The sequence below is a fragment of the Pleurodeles waltl genome, chromosome 1_1, assembly GCF_031143425.1.
Source record: "Pleurodeles waltl isolate 20211129_DDA chromosome 1_1, aPleWal1.hap1.20221129, whole genome shotgun sequence".
Taxonomy (NCBI): domain Eukaryota; kingdom Metazoa; phylum Chordata; class Amphibia; order Caudata; family Salamandridae; genus Pleurodeles; species Pleurodeles waltl.
In genome coordinates, this window is record NC_090436.1 from 997,287,742 (window position 1) to 997,308,062 (window position 20,321).

General features: G+C 45.0%; 1 protein-coding gene across 3 annotated transcripts in view; it reads right to left on the minus strand.

Annotated features, from left to right (window-relative positions):
- Window positions 1-7,221: 7,221 nt before the first annotated feature.
- Window positions 7,222-20,321, minus strand: part of LOC138287324 (uncharacterized) — a 116,178-nt gene continuing 103,078 nt past the window's right edge. For all 3 annotated transcript variants that reach the window (XR_011202216.1, XM_069227793.1, XM_069227711.1), the window contains one exon: window positions 7,222-8,594. Coding sequence is in view for 2 of the 3 variants with exons in the window: in XM_069227793.1 (XP_069083894.1) it covers window positions 8,146-8,594 (449 nt within the window). In the remaining variant the exon portion in view is untranslated. The remainder of the gene's footprint in view (window positions 8,595-20,321) is intronic.

Consider the following 20,321-nt stretch of genomic DNA (forward strand, 5'->3'; position numbering starts at 1 on the left):
CTAGACAGATCTAGAGCCAAAGTATAAATATGGAGTTCATTTTGCATCGAATTAGAGTAAAAAGAAATTACACTAACTATGCCCCTGAGAGCCACTCACACACCTTAGTGTCTTAGTGCTAAGGTGTGTGTCTGAGTCTACCATAGGTTTTGTACTGGAAGGGTGTCGTTCCAGTTCAAAATACTCTGCCTAGACCCACTTTAAAACCTTTCCTTCATTGTATGTGTGCTGCAGAGAGGAGCACACATGCAAAGTCAGAAAATAAAGGGGATTTTTTATTTTTTTTTCCTTTTAACGCCTGCTTTTCAGCTGCATTAATTTTTGACTGTAAACCCTGCCTACTAATGTTAGTAGACAGGGTTTAGTGTCAAAGAGCATGCATGGTTGCAAGGGAACTCCCATACACCCATGTAATGCCCCCTTGGTGCTTAGCAATGCACAGCAGTGCTTTACATTACTTTTAGGGTACTTCCCGGCGCAAAACATGTTTTGCACTGGAAAGTAAATAGGTAAAAAAAGATTTTGCATTGATTTGCATCACTTTTGACTGCTAGGTTATCACAGTAAGTGACAATGTCATACACCCCTCTCAATGGGAGACCTTTAATGATAGTAATCATTTACAAAGACTTAGTAGGAAATAGAATTATGTTCCCTATCTCACATAGCGCACTTTCTGTTCATTTGTATTCATCACAAATCTTGTAACATTTGCTATAATACATTTGCATACACTTTGCACTGCCATGGCTTCAAATGAAAACATAAAATGATAGTCCAGATTTCGTGTGTGTGGTCACTTTCGGAAAAGGGTGAGTAACACAAATAGCTATTTGGCTCTGGCAGGTAATGTTTCATTCCTAAAATGGTTTTCCTTTCAGTTAAGTTCGCAGTAGATTCATGGGACAGAACCTGTTTTTTTTCCCATCACTCCAGATGTTAAGTTGGTTTGCCTGTATTACTCGGGGACCAAAGAAAGTATGGGCCACATGTACGAACTTCAGGATTTGCGACTCGCAAAACCTGATGCACAACAGTGTCAATGACATTGTTTGCGATTCCCAATGGGGTCGCAAATGACCTACCTCATAAATATTCATGAGGTAGGTCAGAATTTGTGACCCCATTGTGAATGGCCGCCCTCACAGGGATGGTGGCCTGCTTGAGACAGCAGACCGCCATGTCTGAGACTGCTTTTAAATAAAGCTGTTTTTTAAAAAAAATGCAGCCCGTTTTCCATAAAGAAAAACGAGATGTGTTTCTAAAACAAAAAATGAAAAGTTTTCTTTACATTTTTTCAGAAAAGGCTCTGAAAAAATAATTTCACTGCCATTCACAAAGGGGAAGGGGTCCCATTGGGACCCCTTCCCGTTTGTGAATGGGTTAGCACCAGTTTGAAACTGGTGCTAACTGCGATTGTTTTGGGACCGCATTCGCGGTCACAAAACAATCATACATGGGACTGCGACTCGCAATTAGGAAGGGAACACCCCTTCCTAATTGCGACTCGCAAACCCTTTTTGCTATGCTGTGAATAGATGACCGAATCGCAAAAATGGGGCTGTGCATCCCTAATAGCATTTTCCACGTCGCAAACAGCCCTATTCACCGTTTGCGATGTGGAAAATGCTTTGCACATGTGGCCCTAAATTCGATGTGGCCAGGCCTGGGCCCGGCACATGACAACATTCCTGCATATCACATAATCACATCATACACTGGAAAGCTGCTGGATGTCCAACCCTTCAACCGACCATCGCCTCTTGCCCCGCATCTACCATTGGCACAGGAGTCCCACATTTCTGCCTGCTACACTGAAAGCAATCACTGACAGGGGCCAGGGAAACCTCGTATATAAACATGCTTGCCACTCACCTAACACAATTCACTTGAGCCACACACTTCACTTTGTGGCACTCAACAAGAGCTCCTCCTGCACTATTCAACCAACTACAACTGTCACCCAAGCCAGGCAGACAATATTTTAACTCACTTCACGAATACAGTGACACAAATGCAGAAGTCCCTTTAAATCAATTACCAACGCACCAGCAAGGAGTTATTCAAAAGGGCACACACTCCACTGCACTCGCTTTGAACTGAATCATTTTCACAGCACAACACATCACACTCAACTGTGTGGATATATATGAGTCGATGGAGGATCCTTTAGCCGGAGTCCTGTTTAGCATTACTGTACATTTTGAGTGAAATACCCAAATCAAAAATCTCTCCAGGTAAAATGCACAGGTTAAGCTGAACGTCTCACAAATGCTCAATTTTACACCTGCGCTGCTTTTCAATTCAAATCTCCAATTTCGATAATTCCATTTCTGAACATATGTTGAAGAATCTGGAGGTTGATGACCTTCGATGATGTATTAAAATTCCCAAATCACCCAAAAAAGTAAGTATAGGTCACTAAATTTCACTTGGATTATGAGACATAAGTGTTTTACTAAATGCACTATTCCAGGTACTATTTAATAAGTAAATGGGTGGATTTATGTTTTATAAAAGTAGGGGAAAATTCTAGTTTAAAAGCACCCGCGTTCTCGTTCTAGCAAAAAAAACTTATTGTGGACTTTGGGCCTGATTTATGAAAAGTTAGCACCTCCTTTACGTAATTTTTTGCCGCAAAAGCGGCACAAACTTACAGAACATAATTATGGCCCTGATTTATACTTTTTGGGGCAAAACTGTGCTAATGCAGTTTTGCAACAAAAGGTTTATCACTGGCTTTCACCATTTCTGTGCAGCAGCCGGGCACCATATTTATGGAATAGTGCAAGCAGGTGCAAAGGGTAGGCCAGTGTAAAAAAAATGACATTAGTCGTGTGGGGCTGGAGGTATGGAAGAAGGGGTTTTGCACCAAAAAATGACATTAGGCAGGTTAGAGTAAAATAAAATGACTCTAACCTGCCTAGAGTCATTTTCTGATGCAAAACCATCCATACCACATGACTCCTGTCTTAAAAAAGACAGGAGTCATGCCCACCACCCCAAAGGCCAGCACAGGTGACCAGGGTCCCCTGGGCATGGCCACTGCACCCTGTGCCATGAATGGGGGCCCATTTCAGGGCCCCCTATGGCACTTTAAAAAATAAATTAAAATACTTACCGGTACTTAGCTGGGATGGGGTCCCCCATCCTCCGCTGTGCCTCTGGTGTGGGTGGGGTTGTCCCTGGGGCCTGGCAAGGGCAACTGTGGGCTTATTCCATGGTGTTCCACCTTGGAAATAGGCCCACAGATCCCTTAACGCCTGCCCTGACCCAAGCGCTAACAAATGGGGCAAAGCAAGCTTTGCACCATTTTTTGACCCCTCCTCCCTCCCGTGCACCATTTTTGCACCGGAGAAAATATATATGACGTTAAGGCCATAGAGTCATTTGTTTGCATGGGAACGCCTACCTTGCATCTCATTAAGGCAAGGTAGGTTTTGACGTCAAAAAAATGACTTTACCTCCATAAATTTGGAGCTAGAAGGGTCTAGCGCCAAAGTATAAATATGGAGTTAGAGTGTAAAAGAATGGCACTAATTCAGTGCAAACGGAGTATAAATATGCCCCTATATTTTGTAAATTTGCGCCACTTTCACGTCAAAAGATTATGCTGAAGCGGCGCAAACCTTTCATAAATCAGGCCCTTTATTTCTTTACGTATGGTCAAATAAGTGTTATCTTTCGCAACCTGTCGAGTGGATACACACTCTTGTAGAAACTGAGTAAGACAGCTAATTAAATACATTTCGTTATTGTTTCTATTAATAAGAATTGGATCAGTGTAGAGAACAGTAAAACATAATATCGTAAAATAGTTACAGAGTAAAGGTGTTAGCATAAAAGTAACTGATTTAAAAACATGATGTAAAAGTAAGTCACATTTTAGTTATAAGTTTTGAATTGGAAATGATGGGCAGGAGTCATTAAGGCATCCTGTGTTCTAAATGTTTCATTGTGTTGTGCACAATGCCTAAGAACTTGTGAAATCACGCGAAGTCCATTGGCAGGCTGGTCGTGAAACAGTAACTCAAGGCCTCTTGGCAGGTTGAGATTATGTGATGTAAAAACATCGACCTCTGTAAAGTGCGGCGCGCAGTTAGGAATGCTGGACAGCAGCAGCATACAAGATGAAAGCAGGGTTTCTCTCTAATAGTCACTCTCTAATGGTGGAGAAGTGTGGCTCAATGGTTAGAGCGGCAGACCCTGCTGCAGAAATCTGGCCCGGGACCAGGGTTCAATTCCTGCCTTGGCGGGTCTTGGGGTCAATTTCCTCAGACCTGATAATTCTTGCATCGGTGCCTAATCTAATTCATGGGTCTAACTCTGGGCAATAGCTTGCTTAATCTCCACAACGGCCCCAACATCGCTGGGATGCCTGGCTTCACCTTGGAGGTTGTCCAGAAGTGGGCACCTCACAGGGAAACGCCAGGAGGGGTTCCACAGCGGTATGCGTACAGCGCCTTGAGACCCTAACGGGTGAGTAGTGCGCTATACAAGTACGAAGTTTACAGTTTATAGTCACAGAACCTACAAGGTTATTTGGGGTTATTTAGCCAACTGGATCGGTACTCGAATATTGGTATGACCATTAGTCTGGCACGTAGTATTAGGTGTCTCCAATTGTTGTTTAACTCCTGTTTAAAGTAAGGCTGCATCTTTGGTGATGAGTAGGAGTTTGTGATGTAGTGAACTTTAAGGCGTTACTGATTTTTTCCAAGTCAGAATTCCTGGATAGGGCCACCACCTGTTTTTTTAGAATGAGTTTAATAAAGTGGTGTGAAGTGATGGATGTCGGTGTCTCGAGGTCGACATGTAGCGCATTGGCCGAGGTGGTTAAATATGTTGGCCAGGCATTGCTTGAGGCCCTGAATTGTACAACAAGCACATTTTTAAGGTTCCAGAATTGGCTACAGCAAGTGAGTGGTAATAAGTTGACAAATTATGCCATTCATTTCAGGTCTTGCCTGTTCAGAACAAACTCAAGTCGCAGTAATGATTGCCACGTGTAGTTTAGCAGGTTCAAAATTCTTCTGTAGACTTTACACTGTAATTTATCAAGGATGGTGGAAAATTTCCAAGGGTAGGCTTGTTGGCTGAAGGAGATGGATGGCAACATTGCCTTTGTTACTTTTATGACTGCTTCAGCCGAGGGGCTCCAGAGATGATTATAAAGTTTACAAAGTGTGAATGTGACTGCTGCAGCTTTCTTTACCAAATGCTGTATATGAGTGTTGGCCTGGCAATTTTCTGTGAACCATATTCCTAGATAGTTGTGTTTAGGCGTGTTTTCAAATTTTTGGTGGCCAAGTCTCCATGACTGCTTGGATTTGTGCTTATATTTTCCAAAGACCAGGACCTTGGATTTCGTGGCATTTACAGTCAGCTTGCTACTTTGATTGTATAGAGTCAGCTGATCCATTGCACGTTGCTTACCAATTTTAGTGTAATCCAAAATAATCAGATTTTCTGCATATTAAAGGACTGGGAAGGCTGTAAGACTTGATCTTAGGTGGAACAGATCTGGCTTTGGTTATTGTTTTGTTAAGGTCTGCTCTGGAAAGGTTAAAATAAATAGGGGCTAACACACAAGTTTGTTTAAGGCCCTGTATGGTTGGTATTTGTGCTGTAGCCGCATTTCCGTTCCATAGTTTGATCCGAACTCATGTTGGAATAGAGGGAAATGATTGCTTTTAAAAGGGATTCAGCAATGCCTCATCATGCAAGCTTGGACCATAGTTTGTCACGGTCCAAGGAATCAAATGCAGCAGAATAATGTATGAAACAGGCAAAGATGGGTGGACTAACAATTTGGGAGGAGTGATGGACAAGATAGGATAAAGTGACTATGTTGTCTATGGTAGATTCATTTTGTCTGAAGCCTGTTTGGTAGTAGGGGATTACATTTTCGTGTGATGCCCATGCCTCTACTTCATGCAGGAGAATTGTTTCAGCCTTTTGTATGGATGGGACGCAGAATGGATTCTCTCCAGGACTGCAGGACTTGAGCTGCCTGAAAGAACAGGTTAAATAGCAAAGTAAGGATGTTAGACCTTAGTCTGGATCAGTCCTGAATATGGATCCTGGCCAGTCAATAAGGCCAGGAACACCATTCTCTATGATGTATTTCAAGACCTTGGCGACCACATTTTTGCAAAAGGGGCTTGGGTCCTTGCAAGAATAATTTTTTGGTGAGCACTCCAGGTTGTTTCTCCCATCTGAGTCCAGCTGATACAGACAGGGACAGCAGTTTGCCCCAGTTGGGGCACCAGCAACAGGCCTGGAGGCATGGGTGTTGGCTGTACAGTTTTCCAGGTTCTTGCAACCATCTAGTTGTGGGCTGTGCTCCTAACACACTTGCTCTTATATGAAAAACCTGTGTGAAATATGTCAAAGATAGTGAATGTGCGTAGGCATTGATCATGGGAAATGTAGCCCAGATTGGTCAAGGGAAATGTGTAGAGGTGTAGCTCAATGACGTAATGGTGTAAACTAATCGCTAGTGACACTATAATGCTGGATTACCTTCTGCAGTTAGTTGATGGTGTAATGTCTTCAAGTGTAATTTAGCACGATCACTGTTTTTACTATCCAGATCCATTGCCAGAAATAAAAGTGAGAAATTTAAATTTACCTCATGACTTCACTTACATCCCATGGCAAAATACATCTCCACTACGTATTTTTAAAACAGATTTAGTCATTCTTGACTTATTATGGCTTGAAAAAGGTAGATAGATAAATATAGGCCTTGGTCTGGTGGAGAGCTGCAGCTATAAACTTAAATAATAAATAGAAGACTAACGAAAACAGGGGTCATTCTGCCTCATTGTGATAAATAATGTCTCAGTTGCTAATATGTAGAATTTGTACTATGTAATGGTGTTGCATTTCTCTTGGTAAAAGTATGTTGAGTAATGAACAGTAATTGTCTTGGTTTGGCTTGCGTCACAGTAGCTGAGTCCAGCCTTGACTTAAACACTTTGACTTGCCAGTACCACCACCCAGAGTACGACAATGTTATTTCCATTTTGCATCCAAAAAAGCTTCCTAGAATATGTCACAATGTGCAAACACTTGACAGGCAGAGAATTTACAACAAATGTAATGTAAAGAGAGATCCCAAACTGGTCCATCTCCTTGAATTGTCCAGACTATCCTGAAATTGTCAAACAGGCAGATCACCACACAGCAACAAAAAAAAAAAATTAAATCTATGGTTTATTATTTTTACAAAAAATGGTAAGTGATAGATTTAAAAAATGATAAGTTTTAAAAGCAACAATCTTTCAGAATCTACACTGCAAAGCAGCTAAAATGTTTTTTAAGCTTACATGCCCGGATGCAGTGGTGTGTCGAGGTATCTAGTGAAGTATCTAAAATAAGTAACTTGATTTACAGTTAATTTTTCACAAAACATTTGATTTTTTTGCATTTCGATTTGGGATTAAAAAGGAGTTTACAGCAGGAGAGGCGAACTAAAAGAAATAATTCAGAAACAAGTCAAGGAAGAATAAGCAATTGAGTGTCAGGTGTGGCGAAATGCGTTGCACAGAGGATTTTAGGGGATGCTTGACATTTTAAAAAATACATTTAAAAATACTGAAAGAGCCACCATTAAAAAACACATATCTCCGAACACAGAAAATATGAAGTTACTGATTGTACCAAATTTATTGTAATTGTGACTAAATATTTCTCCTTAATAGATTCCGGTCACACGCATTACTTAATTTGTGTTATAGAGCTGTTCTTTCTCAACTAAGAAGAAAGGAGAGTAATGGGTCATTTAATTTAAAATGGCACAGACAAAAAACAGCTCTCATGCGAGACTATCGCAACTCAATTTCTTCCAAAGTCTACTCTGTCTGAGGTGTTTTACCAGACAGCTGGTAGATTTTTAAATAGGAAACTCAATTTTTTTTCTTTATTCTGGCATGTCTAAGAGGGGGTGGCTGCCTTGCGGCTGGACGAATGAGAATATAATTGATGTCAAACAACATGTGGAGCTGGGGTAGCAGTCACAAGCTTGTCTTTTTGTTCTAGAACCTCTTTTCGTGACAAGAGGAATTCAAAACAAATTTGATCCTTTGAATTTATACATGGAAGATTGCTTTTAGGCACGTTTGAGGTATCTCTTTTCCTTCAACCGTCTTCTTCGGAAGAACCATCCCTCAGTGTGCTGCCAAACAAAAGAAGATTGTAGTAGGTTTCTGGCCCAAATGAAGGATAATAGCCACTGTGGTAGAAAGGGAAGTAGGAACCATATTGAGGAATGTAGTATGGGACCTCGTGGTGCCTGATAGTTGGGATATAGCTTCTGAAAGGAACAAAAGGAGGCAAGTAGTAAAGCCTGGATTCCTCTTCTGTCACAGCTACCTGAGGCTTCTTCTTGGTTGTGGGAATTAATTTGATGTCAGTTGCTTCTCGCCTTGTGGTTGCTGCTTTGGTTGTGGTCCTGGCGGCTGCTTTAGTTGCTGGTGGAGCAATGACTGTGGGCATTGGAGAGGTAAGGTCAATGATTTGGCAGTTCACTTTAGTTGACTCAAAGCTGGTCAACCATGTGTCATAGGGGCTCGATCTTTTTCTCAATACTAGAAGACAGAAAAATATTGTTAAGAATCAACGAGTTAACATTCCCAGGTTTGCATTTGTATACTTTACAAAGGTCAACAAGATTGTATTAATGGGATTTAATTTTTTGTCCTGAGAAGCAAAACCTAATTGCAGTTTCCTTCTGATTTTGAGAACATACCTATGTACTCTTTGGTCAGATTTCAAAATCATCAATCTGAATTAGTCACAATGTGACCTACCTCCTTACTACTTATGAGATAGGCTTCAAATTGCAACTTACTCACATTGGAAACCATCACAGCGATTGTCGTCTGGTAGGGTCTGCAGATCACCATGCCTGCAATTGAATTTCAATATGTGTTGTTTAAGTAGCCCGTTTTCCTTAAAGTAAAGAGGGCTGCATTAAAAATGTTCTTAGAAAGTATGTTTGACAGTTGCAGGAGCCCCCTGCACCACTAACCACCCACTTACAAAGAAACTTTTTCTTGGAGCTCCTTCCCCTTTCCAAGTGGGTTGCCACCTCCTTTGACAAATCAGTCACCTGTCAATGGTTTGCAACCAAAACAGTAGTTGCAAACACTGAAACATATAATTCCAAATTGCAGTTTAGAAGATACACCCCAAACATGGCCCTTCCAAATTGCAATGTAGTATGCATTCCTAAACCCCAATTGTGATTCGAGAAGCACATACCAAGTCCCAAAATGGGTTTAATGCATACTAAAAAGCCATTTAGTGGTTTCAAAATTTGTGACCTAGTGAATCTTATGACTGCTAAATAGCTGCATACATCTAGATCCTTCTGCACCACATCTTTAAATTTGGAGAGACCTGCAAAATGTGCAAGCCTGATGATAGTTTCACTGCACAGCTGACATTTTTCGACCTAAATATTCTATTCATGTTCACTCTGAAATTAAAAGCTAGAAGCTAAAGCAGAAGTATATTTGTTTTATTTCCATATAGACTTAGATATATCTTGATAACAAAAAGAACCCAACAAAAATACATTTTAAGAAAGGAATAGTATGGCCATATTGTTTTACATCACAAATCTGTTTCCAACAGCTCAGTTACTGATTTTCCCTGAATTAAAACATCTTTTCAATGGCGGTTCATGTGATGAATCCCCCCCACCCCCCACACCCCCCTGGTGGACAAGATCAGATGGTCGATCCCACTCATATTTAGCCTATACCATTTGTAATGAACTCTTTCCTTTCATTGAAAAGTTCCTGATTTCCTCCCGGAGTGAGGGTGACCATCGTCCACAAATTGTATCCATCAAATCTAGATTTCCTGTACACGATGTCATGCGGGCAGTGGGTGGCAGTGTTTGCTCCGAGTCACTAAAGCATATAAAATAGAATGCTTCTATTGGCGGTATAGTATTGACTGAATGTATTAACTTTTTTGACTCTGAGGGATTGGGTTGTGTGTCCCAAACTAAGTTATGGGTTAAACTCTCTTGCTTTTTATAGTCAAGGCTCCATCAATCTGCGCATAACTGCGCCCCATCCCGGTCCTCTGTCATCCAGGGAAACGAGGAATCTAAAGAAAGCACGTAATAGGTTGGCACAGGGAATTAGAAAAAGCCCCGATTCTGAGTGTTTATTTACTGAATACAAACAACTGAGGAAAGATTATAGGAAGGCTGTTTACGATGACCATCAGACCTATCTTAACCAGTTTTGGGTTAAACTTTTAAGTGCAAGTAAGGTTCCAAATTCCACGAAATTTGGGTCCCTTATCAACAATCTCAATAGCAACCAAAGGGCCATTGGCGCTGTCATTATTTCAGGAGACTGGATGTCTTACTTGACTACCCACTTCTCCGCTAGCGAGCAGGATGTGAAACTGTTGGATGAGGGGGCCCATAGTTCTACTTCTGCTTTGTTTAAGACGTATTCCTTGTTTACAGGGTCTTCAATTCCCTCGCAGGGAGTGAAGAAGTTCTTTCAATTATGTCTCCCTCTGGCACTGTTCAAGCAGGATCCTCTTTTTTGGGCGTACCAACTCGCTCATCTGTTTGAGCACTGCCTCGTGACTTCAACAATTCCTGAGTCCTGACGTGGTGCCATTCGTCATCCTCTATATAAAAGTGGTTCAAGGTCAGACCCGCCAATTATAGGATGATAGCCCTGCTGGACAATGAGGCCAAGTACTATGCTAGCCTTTTGTTGCAAGATCTCTGTGCCTGGGCAGAATCAAAGGCTTTAATTCCCATTGTCCAAACAGGGTTTTCTGCTGGCTCAGGCACTTCAACTAATTTATTAGCACTTTCTATTCTGATTGACAGGGCGATTTTGTCAGGTATGATGCTTAATTGTTGTTTTGTGGATTTTAAGGTGGCATTTGATCAGATCCCACAGAGTGCCCTGTGGGCCAAACTAAAAAACTGGGGCATCCCTCCAGTACCCCTGGGTGCTATCATAGAACTCCATACAAACACCTGGGTCCGCATTAAGCTTGGTGATGGGTGCTCCCTCTCTAGAAAAATTCCCACCACCCGTGGTGTGAAACAGGGTTGTGTACTTGCTCCCCTTCTTTTTAATCTGTTCAATGCAGACATGTCAAGGTCTCTTGACGCTGTCAACTCCCATCCCCCCAAGATTGGTGGCTTTAGGCTCAGTCATCTGCTTTATGCCGACGATCTTGCATTATTTCGTTGCACTAAGATTGGCCTTCAACGGCTGCTTAACCAACTTGCATCTTATACTTCTGTGAATTAATTGGAAGTTAATTTTCTCCAAATTTTGGAGGAAAAAACACTTGGGCTTTAGCTGGTACTATAAAAGCTGTAAACTTGTTTCCGACCAGTGTTACAAATGTTTAGAGGTACACTTTGATTCCAGGGGCAGTTTTGTTAAACATAAGAAGGAAATTGAGCTCAAAGCTGTGACACTGCAGGTAGCTTTCTCTAAATTCTCTAAAGTTTTAAAGGGGCCGACCTGTCTTCCCTTAATGGAAGTTATGAGAGCAAAGTTTATCCTGTTGCTGGCCTATGGTCAAGAAATTTTAATTGGGTAAAGGCTCTTGCCTATTAAATAGGCTGGTCAATACAATCTACAAGAGAGTCTTTCATGTTCCGCGCCTGGCTTCACTCGCGCAGGTACGGTTGGAATTTGGGCTTTCGGATTTGGTGGCAGTTGGTGCTGGTGCTTTTTTGAAGCTTTGTTATAAATTGCTTCAGGCCACGGATGGTCATCTGGAGGCAGTCTTGTGGCACAAAATTAGTGAGTTGAAATCAAAGGTTACTAATTCTTATTTCATGGTTGAATGTAAACGGCGACTAGATGCTGGCGATCTTTGGCCAAGTAATCCCTCCTATTCTCTCTTTAAACTAGATGTAAAGAGGCTTATTCAACTGTATTCGTACCACTCTGACTGTTCCCTCCTCGTTCAACGGAAGCATGCCTGGGCAGTAATTGAATCCTTTAAGCCAGGTATGTCTTCTAGATTTTTCTCCTGCTCCTATGGGTTTTGGTTGAAAAAGGCCTTTATGGCCTTAAGGATGGGCAAATGTTTTTTTTTTTAAAACATCTACCCCAATGGCAGCTATCCTCAGGGGAAGGTGCGACATGCAGAGGCTGTAGTAATGCTGACACAACTATTGATCATGTGGTTTGCCTGTGCCCAGCTTTAATAAAGGAGCGTAGATTCTTGCTTCAGAGAAAATGGAATGAACTGGGAATTTGCTCCTATCGACAGGCTATCATCCAGTATTTGGACCCAGCCAATCCCATGCTAAATGTGTTATTAACTAAATTTATTAAAACTGCACAATCCAAATTCAGTGGCACTGCAAGCAATGTACAGGTATAATTGGAATTTCTTCTACGCTCTTGCCATATTGCCCGTTATTGGTCAGACCGTGGAGTTCCAAAAGCATATTTTGTATTTAATGTAATTACTATTTAATGCACCACGCACTTTAGGGTTGTGCCTTATGTGTTTAGTCTTTTTATGCATTATGCGGGGTTCTGAGCTGGGTGGTTTGTTTTATTTTCATATTTCAGGATTGTCTTACATTTCAGGAAGGAATGTCTTTTTTTTTAATGTGTCATGTGTGTTTAAATCAAGGCGTGTTTTTAGCATGAATTCAGTTTTTTATTGTATTTATTCTCGATTGCTTTTTTTGCTCGTTATTTGTATTAGATTTTATTATCTGTACAATAAATTATTCATTCATTCAACTCTTTTTCAGTGGGAAGCCAAACTAAACTTTAAATAGCAGCAGTTTTCTGATTACAAGCTCTACTTATCGTATATCTGTCAAATTCCATCCTTAAAAAAGCATGTGATTAAAGTTCTTGTTATCAATTATGTTTGACCAGTGCCTTGAAGTCACTCTGCAAATGTAAATTGGAAGTACCCATATTTGGCGATGCAAGGTCCACCATACTAGATATAGTTGGTGGAATAACGGTCATTGAGACTCTAAATAGGATAGCCATTCCTCTACTCCCACAGACGACACGTCCAATAAGGCCAAGTCTAGATAAGTCCCTTGTTTTAATAAAGTAAGATTGATGTTATTGCTGGCTGGTGAACTAAATGATAGAGCACAAAGGGAAGAGTGTGGGCAGACATAATAATGTCAATGTGTTTTCTAAGAATCTACGTGAGGAAAAGTCAGTGTTTATTAAGCAGTATCTGTGGGGGCTAGTAGTGTTTTACCACAGGTGCTCCATGACCTTCAGTACTACTGCTCTCCAACTGGATAACAACTTAAATAATTTTGTACAATTGATCATTTGATTCTCCAAGTGTGGCAAGGATGAGCAATCAAGGGATACACCAAGAGGTGCTAGTGGGATTTGGAACTGAGATGATGAATGGCACAATTAACATCCAATCAGAGCTAAACAACTGGAAAATACGTGGCCTTAAAATTACAGGTAAGGTACAATGACATTGAAACTTGTGAATTTAAAAAGCTGAGAGTCGTGGAGCAAATAGAAGGTCCAAGCACGTTCTGCAGCCCAGATACAATGCCAGCACAATTACTGTGGCTATGTGTTAAAGACCTGGGAAAACAAATAACACAGGTCTATGGGCAACTACATTACATTATGAAGGAATGATTATGTTTTAGGAACTAAAGAGCCAATACACACATTTCAAGTGTCTCAGTAGCCAGTGACGGGGAACATGAGATTCAGCAATTGGTTTCCAAGAAAGATACACATGTTGGTAACAAACTAGTTAAGAGCCAAACAGGTCTTGGAATTACAGTTCTGATGGAGGTGAGCTGTCCCACAGAGCATGCCGAAGAGGGTATCAATAAAATAAAGCGCTTGTATCTCAAAGGTATCGAGCTGCAATCCAAATATTTAGTTCATCTGGACACCCTCTAATGCCTGGGGTACCCACTTGATCCACCAAATCATCAGTTAGTCCTGATGGAACTATTAGAGCCCGACAATGACATCAAATAAGGAACCGTAACAGCTAGACCGAAGATACAAATGGTTCCTTCCAGAATCGGAGCAACTGACCATTTCCACTAAGTCACCGCCCTAAGCCTAGAAAAATGAGGAAAAATATTAGTATCCTCACGGGCTGGTAGACAGAAGATACAGACTTCACACAAAGTGGTAGCGGGGTAGGGAGCAGGGATGAAGTAGGCTGACCAAACCTACAGTCGTGGAATACTCCTTTCAGGTTCCTAATCTTCGTGATGGTACAGAAGTTCTTGGATAATGATAACACAGAAGTACTGGAACCCAACGGATACTCAGCCAAATTCTGGCGCTTCCTTTGCCCCTAAAATGGTCCTTTGTTACTGCACATGTTCAATGAGACCTAGGACCGAACTGAGCTGTCCCAAGATCTACGAGTGGCGGAGATAGTTGTGATGCTGAAATCCGGCCTGCCAGGCACCAAATGCGAAGAATACAGGCTACTATCTATGCTGAACACTGAGGCTCAGATCTGTCCTAAGATGCTGGTTACTCGGCTTGGGTAGTTTCTCAGTTAATTCAGCCTGACCAATCTGGATTTATGCCCCATCGGGCTACCAGGCATAACAAAGAGGGTTTACAATGCCCAACAGCTTAGCCAGAAACTGCCAGGTCACCAAGCACTATTCATGGTCGACTTTCAAAAAGCATTTAACACAGCCAACTGGGTTGATATGGGTTTGGCCCGCACTTCATTAGTTATATCCACCTGCTATATACAAACCTGATGGCACAGGTGCAGGTTGGAGGGACCATCTCCACTTGGTTTAACATCTAGAGGGGGACTTGCCAGGGCTGCCCCCTTTTCCCTATACTAATTGTGCTTCCCATAGAGCAATTGGCGGCCTAGGTGTTGGTGGACATTTTGTTTCAGGGATTCCAATGGGGGGTGAGTGACAAGATATCCCTCCAAGCAGACAATGTTCTGCTATTCCTGGGTAGGCCAGAGGAGTCGGCTCCTGCACCTTCCAAATACTGCAGACCTTTGGGGCCTACTCAGGTCTCTGTATGAATGAGGCCAAGTCAGCTTTGTTCCCTGTTGCTTCTTGCCCCGTCTGCACCCTGGGCACCCGGGTTGAGGATACTGCCAAATGGATTTAAGTACCTCAGAGTGTTTATTACACTAGATAGGATCAGTGCCTATAGGTTCGACTTACACTTGTTGATCCAAGGAATGGAGAAGGATACAAAATATTGGTCCACCCTGCCACTATCCCTGATGGGGAGCTGGGCCCTTTCTTTTCAAACTGGCAGCCAGGGGTGGGGAATTTATATCACCTGAGGCCCAAGCCATGTGGATTTCATTCATGGGCATGAAGTTTTAAAGTCTAGTTTGTTCTACAGGTAACTAGACATTAAATTACTGCAAGCAAACACAGAGCTATGGAAGCCTGATGCTCCCAGCTTCTCAGTGTTTCAGAAACAATTCCCAACCATGTGGGGGAATACTTGAGGGCCTGTGATTGGCCAGATGTGACGACTGTTCTCAAGTTGTAGACTGGGTGGAGGAACAATGTGCCCTCCCCCAGATAAAACATCTCCTGTTGCTAGAACTGCCTAGGAATAGGCTCACAGGGATCACTGAGCATTCTGTCCTCCTTTTACTCAGATATTGATGTGCTCCTACCCTGGATCCGGAAATCCTTGTAAAAACTGCAAGTAAGGGGAAGCCAATGCAGTGCCCTCCATTAGGGCTCCAGCATTGACATTTACATGTCTGGGGAGGGAATGTGGCCTCTCATCCCTGCCCTTCGAGTTCCTGCAATAAGCTGTTTTTTTTATTATACTTTAAATGCCAGCCCTGGGGCCATTTCTCATACCTTTGTGATTCCACGTTTTTCCTGCCCGTTGTATCTGGACACTACTCCATGCTTTTTGTTCGCCCTGGACCTCACATACCTCTCAGTGCCAATGACGCTTTCAGTCAGGCTGTACCACTCAGTCCAGCTGGTTTCAGCTACTTACTGTGCAACACTACTGTGGAACACTAGCGTTCTCAGATTTTTGTCCAGACATAGGCCCTCATTACAACCCTGGCGGTGTTAAAGCGGCAGTAATACCGCCAACAGGCCAGCGGCAAAAAAATGGGATTACGACCGTGGCGGAAACCGCCAACATAGACAGCCACTTTAACAATCCGACCGCCACGGCGGTACCAACAAACAGCGCGGCGGACACCGCCAACAGACAGGCGGGAGACAATGTACCGCCCACCCTATCACAACACGCCTATCCGCCACCTTTTCTGGGGTGGAACCAATACGAATAAAAACACGGCGGAAACAGTACAAAGAAGGGAAAACACTCACCTCTCCACACCCCACGAGGAACCAGGACGCCATGGAGCCCGAATTGCAGATACTGCCGGCGATGGTCTTCCTGCTTCTCTATCAGGAGCTCCAACGACAGCGGAGACGACCACGGTGAGTACTGCACCTACAACAGAGGGGAGGGAAAAGAGAGTGACACACACACGCAACAGCCCCACCCTCACCCACAACACCATACACACAAATACATGCTGCAACATTACATATACACCTCCCCCCCCCGGAAGAACTCAAGGACAATAGGAAATGATTGTAACCATTGTAATCAATAAAAATCCATTAGTCAAAAGTCAAAATCCAGTATATACAATTATGTACACCAACTACACAAGTCTGGATAGTGCAACAATCATTGTCCGTGGGCCACTGGGCCCAAAATGCATGGGCGAGGCCCACACATGATACCTAACTCCAAACGGAGAGAACACTGGAGGGACATCAGATAGAAAATATACAGACACCTCAGGGAGAGAGGGAATCTCAGCCTGATGAACGCACGACACCACTGCTCCACGAGGGGGCTCCATGCCCATTGATGTATCCTGGGGAGTGCAAAGCCGCAGTCTCTCAAGTGGATGCCTTTCTCCACTGGTTCTGGAGCTTTGTGCCCAGAGTGCTTCATCCTGCCAAGGACAGAGGTAGTGGATGAGATACTCCACTGGTTCTGGAGGAGGCTTTATGCCCAGAGTGCTCCACGTGCATTGTGGCCGAACAATACACTTGCCTGGGTGTGTGTGCCACGAGATTGCCGAGGTACAGGTAGCATGATACGCCATGGAGGCAGAGACATACACCACACTGCTGCGGCTTCGCATTCCATATGCAGGTGACAACTGTGATGACAGTGATGCTTCATGGAAGCTGCCCAGGGTCCTGTAACTCACCACCAGCCTCGGACGGCTGACCACTGGGGATGGTAGCCATGTCTGCGGTAGTGCCACTGTCTGAGGATGTCGCGGGCCGCTGGCGGTGCTTGCGGCGGTGTCAGTCGCGGCGGTGCTGGCTGCGGTGTCAGTCGCGGCGGAGCTGGCGGCGGGGTCTGCGGTGGCGGTGCTGGTGGCGGGGTCTGTGGTGGCGGCGGGGTCTGTAGCGGCGGTGCTGGCTGCGGGGTCTGTGGCGGCGGTTCTGGCTGAGGGATCTGTGCCGGCAGTGCTGGCTGGGTGGCCTGTGGCAGTGCAGGTGGCGGTGCAGGTGGCTGTGTTCTCCGCCGTACAGGTTGGCATTGACGTGGACAGAAGGTGTGACACTGGTACGGGTAGATGGAGGGGGTTTGGGAGTGGAGGTAGAGGTAGTGGTTGTAGGAGGTGTATGTCTGCTGAATTTGGGTGAAGGTGCATGGGCTGGAGACTGTTGTGAGGTGGATGGCTGTTGGGTGGGTGTGAGCCGCGTTTGTGTACTTTGGGAGGAAGGCTCACAGACACAATGGTAGAGGACACTGGAGATGTGTGAATGGTAGTGGGGTGGTGAGTGCACGTGAGCGGTGTGTGGTGATGGGTGTGCTGGTGATGGAGGTAGTGGCTGAGAATGTAGTGCATGCAGGTGTGAGTGGAGGCGAGATTGGGAGGGAGGAGGGAGACGTGGAGGAGGGGAACACAGTGGGGGAAGTGGATGTTGGTATGTGTGCATGGGTATGATGCTTGTGTGAGTGCCTGTGGGATGTGTGGTGCTAATATTTGCCTGAGGCACCCTTGTGTGTTGATGTGTGTGCATGCTGGTCTGATGGTGTGCTTGGGATAGGCTGAGGTACAGGAGATTGGGTCTGGGTGGAGGAAGTTGGAGGGGGGAGGCTGGACACAGGGACAATGGCTGCCATCAGTGCTGAGGCCAGAGCATGAAATGCCCTCTGTTGGGCTGCCTGCCCAGAATGAATGCCCCCAGGTATGCATTTGTTTTTTGCAAATGCCTCTTAACACCCTGGATGGCATTCAGAATGGTAGACTGCCCAACAATGAGGGATCTCAGGAGGTCAATAGCCTTCTTACTGAGGGCAGCAGGGCTGACTGGGGCAGGGCCTGAGGTGACTGGGGCGAAGGAGATGGCCACCCTCCTGGGTGAGCGGGCACGGGACACACGCTGAGGGGCTGCTGGGAGGGCGGTGCTGGTAGGGGGGTGGCAGCTGTGCCTGTTGATGCGGGGGCACAGAGGGGCCCGCCACCGCAAGGGAGCTCCCATCAGAGGAGGAGTCGCTGTCACTGCTGTCTGCTCCTGTCCCCGCCGTGGAGCTCCCCTCGCCCTCCGTCCCACTGGTGGCTTTAGACTCCGTTGTTTCACCCTCCAGGGCCAAGTGAGATGCAGCTCCCTCCTGCTCCGGTGCCAATGCTCCTCCACCTGATGATGCTATCGCACAGAAGAACAGGGAGACCACAAAAAGGGGGGGGGAAAGGCAGAAGAAAGACATGTTCAGTGCATGCAACACCACTACCGTTGGCGAACACTACAGACACAGAAGCCCTCTGCACTACGTCATGCACTTATAGTTCCTAGATTAATCACATACCCATGGGGTACAAGGCCTAAGCCCGATTGCTGCACACATGGAAGTCACAGGAGCCTGACTAGGTGTAGATGGCACTAACCACTAGTGGGGTTGGGGTGCCACTGAGCCTGCCTCACAAGGGACCTTGCCTACCAAGCTCGTCCTGGCCTAGAGGAACCCACTGCCCACCTCCCCCACCCAGACACCTCGTAATGCGTGAAGAGTCAGCTGATTGAGAGTGTACTCACCCCCTTGTGGCTGCTGTGATGCCCTCAAGCACCCATCCAACTCCAGATACACGACCGCCAGGATCCGGAACATCAGGGTGGTCATGGTGCGATGGGCACCCCTCCCACATTGGGAGGCAATCCCCAGCTGGGCCTCCGCCGTCTTATTGCTCCAGCTGCAACGGTCCTCCCATCTTTTACTGCAGTGGGTGCTCCGTCTGTGGTGGACCCCCAGGGTCCGGACGTCCTTGGCGATGGCACGCCAAATAGCCTTCTTCTGGTAGGCGCTGACCTAGAGGAATAGTACAGGGGAAAAGGAAAATCTTTATCCGTCCGGACCGTCATACTTATTGGCCCACGTTCCCACCCTTGCCCACTCACCGTCCGCACATGCGGGCCTCAGTCCCCCCCCCCCCCCCCCCATTTATCTTCCATCCACACCACTCCAAACAGGCATTGCCCATGCAACATGCTCACAGTGTACTCACCTGTTTGTCTGGAGGACCATACAGTTGTGTGTACTGGGGGAGGACCCCATCTACTAGTTTCTCTAACTCCTCCGAAGTGAAGGCAGGGGCCCTTTACCCAGACACATGAGCCATCGTCGCTTCCAGACTGAGGTCACAGCAGCACTTGCAGTGTAGGTCCTCTCCTGTCAGGTATCAAGTGAGTGAACAGACCGAAAATGGCAGTCACGTCCGCGGCAGTGCGTACCGTCACCCCCAGCGTACATCCTCATTGGTTCCTCAGACACTTAGGGTCCAATGTTAACCAATGCAGGATTGTGACGCGGTCTTCCACCGCCCACCGCAACCGTGTACAACGCCAGCGCAGTTACCTCATATCCCCTTGTCCCACCTTACAGGTCAGGCAGCCGTCATTTCAGGGGGCCACATGGCATTAATATTAACTGCGTCACACCAATGTAGGCCTTGAAGACACACAGTAACAGGCACATTGCGGATTAATAAATGTGTGCAAATAACATTTTGTGATACCTTTGTGTTGGCTGACTCTCTGCTAGCTGTTCTCGTCCTGGGGCAGAGGATGAGATGGCGGCATCCTCCGGTGTACAGAGCGCTGGTGGACCTGTCGACAATGGAAGAGAGACACGTAATAGTCACCTACAGACTTGATCGCGCAACAATCCATGAACTGTGTGCCCAATTGGAGCCAGACCTGATGTCAGCTATCCGCCATCCCACAGGAAACACCCCTCTAGTGCAGGTCCTGTCAGTACTCCATT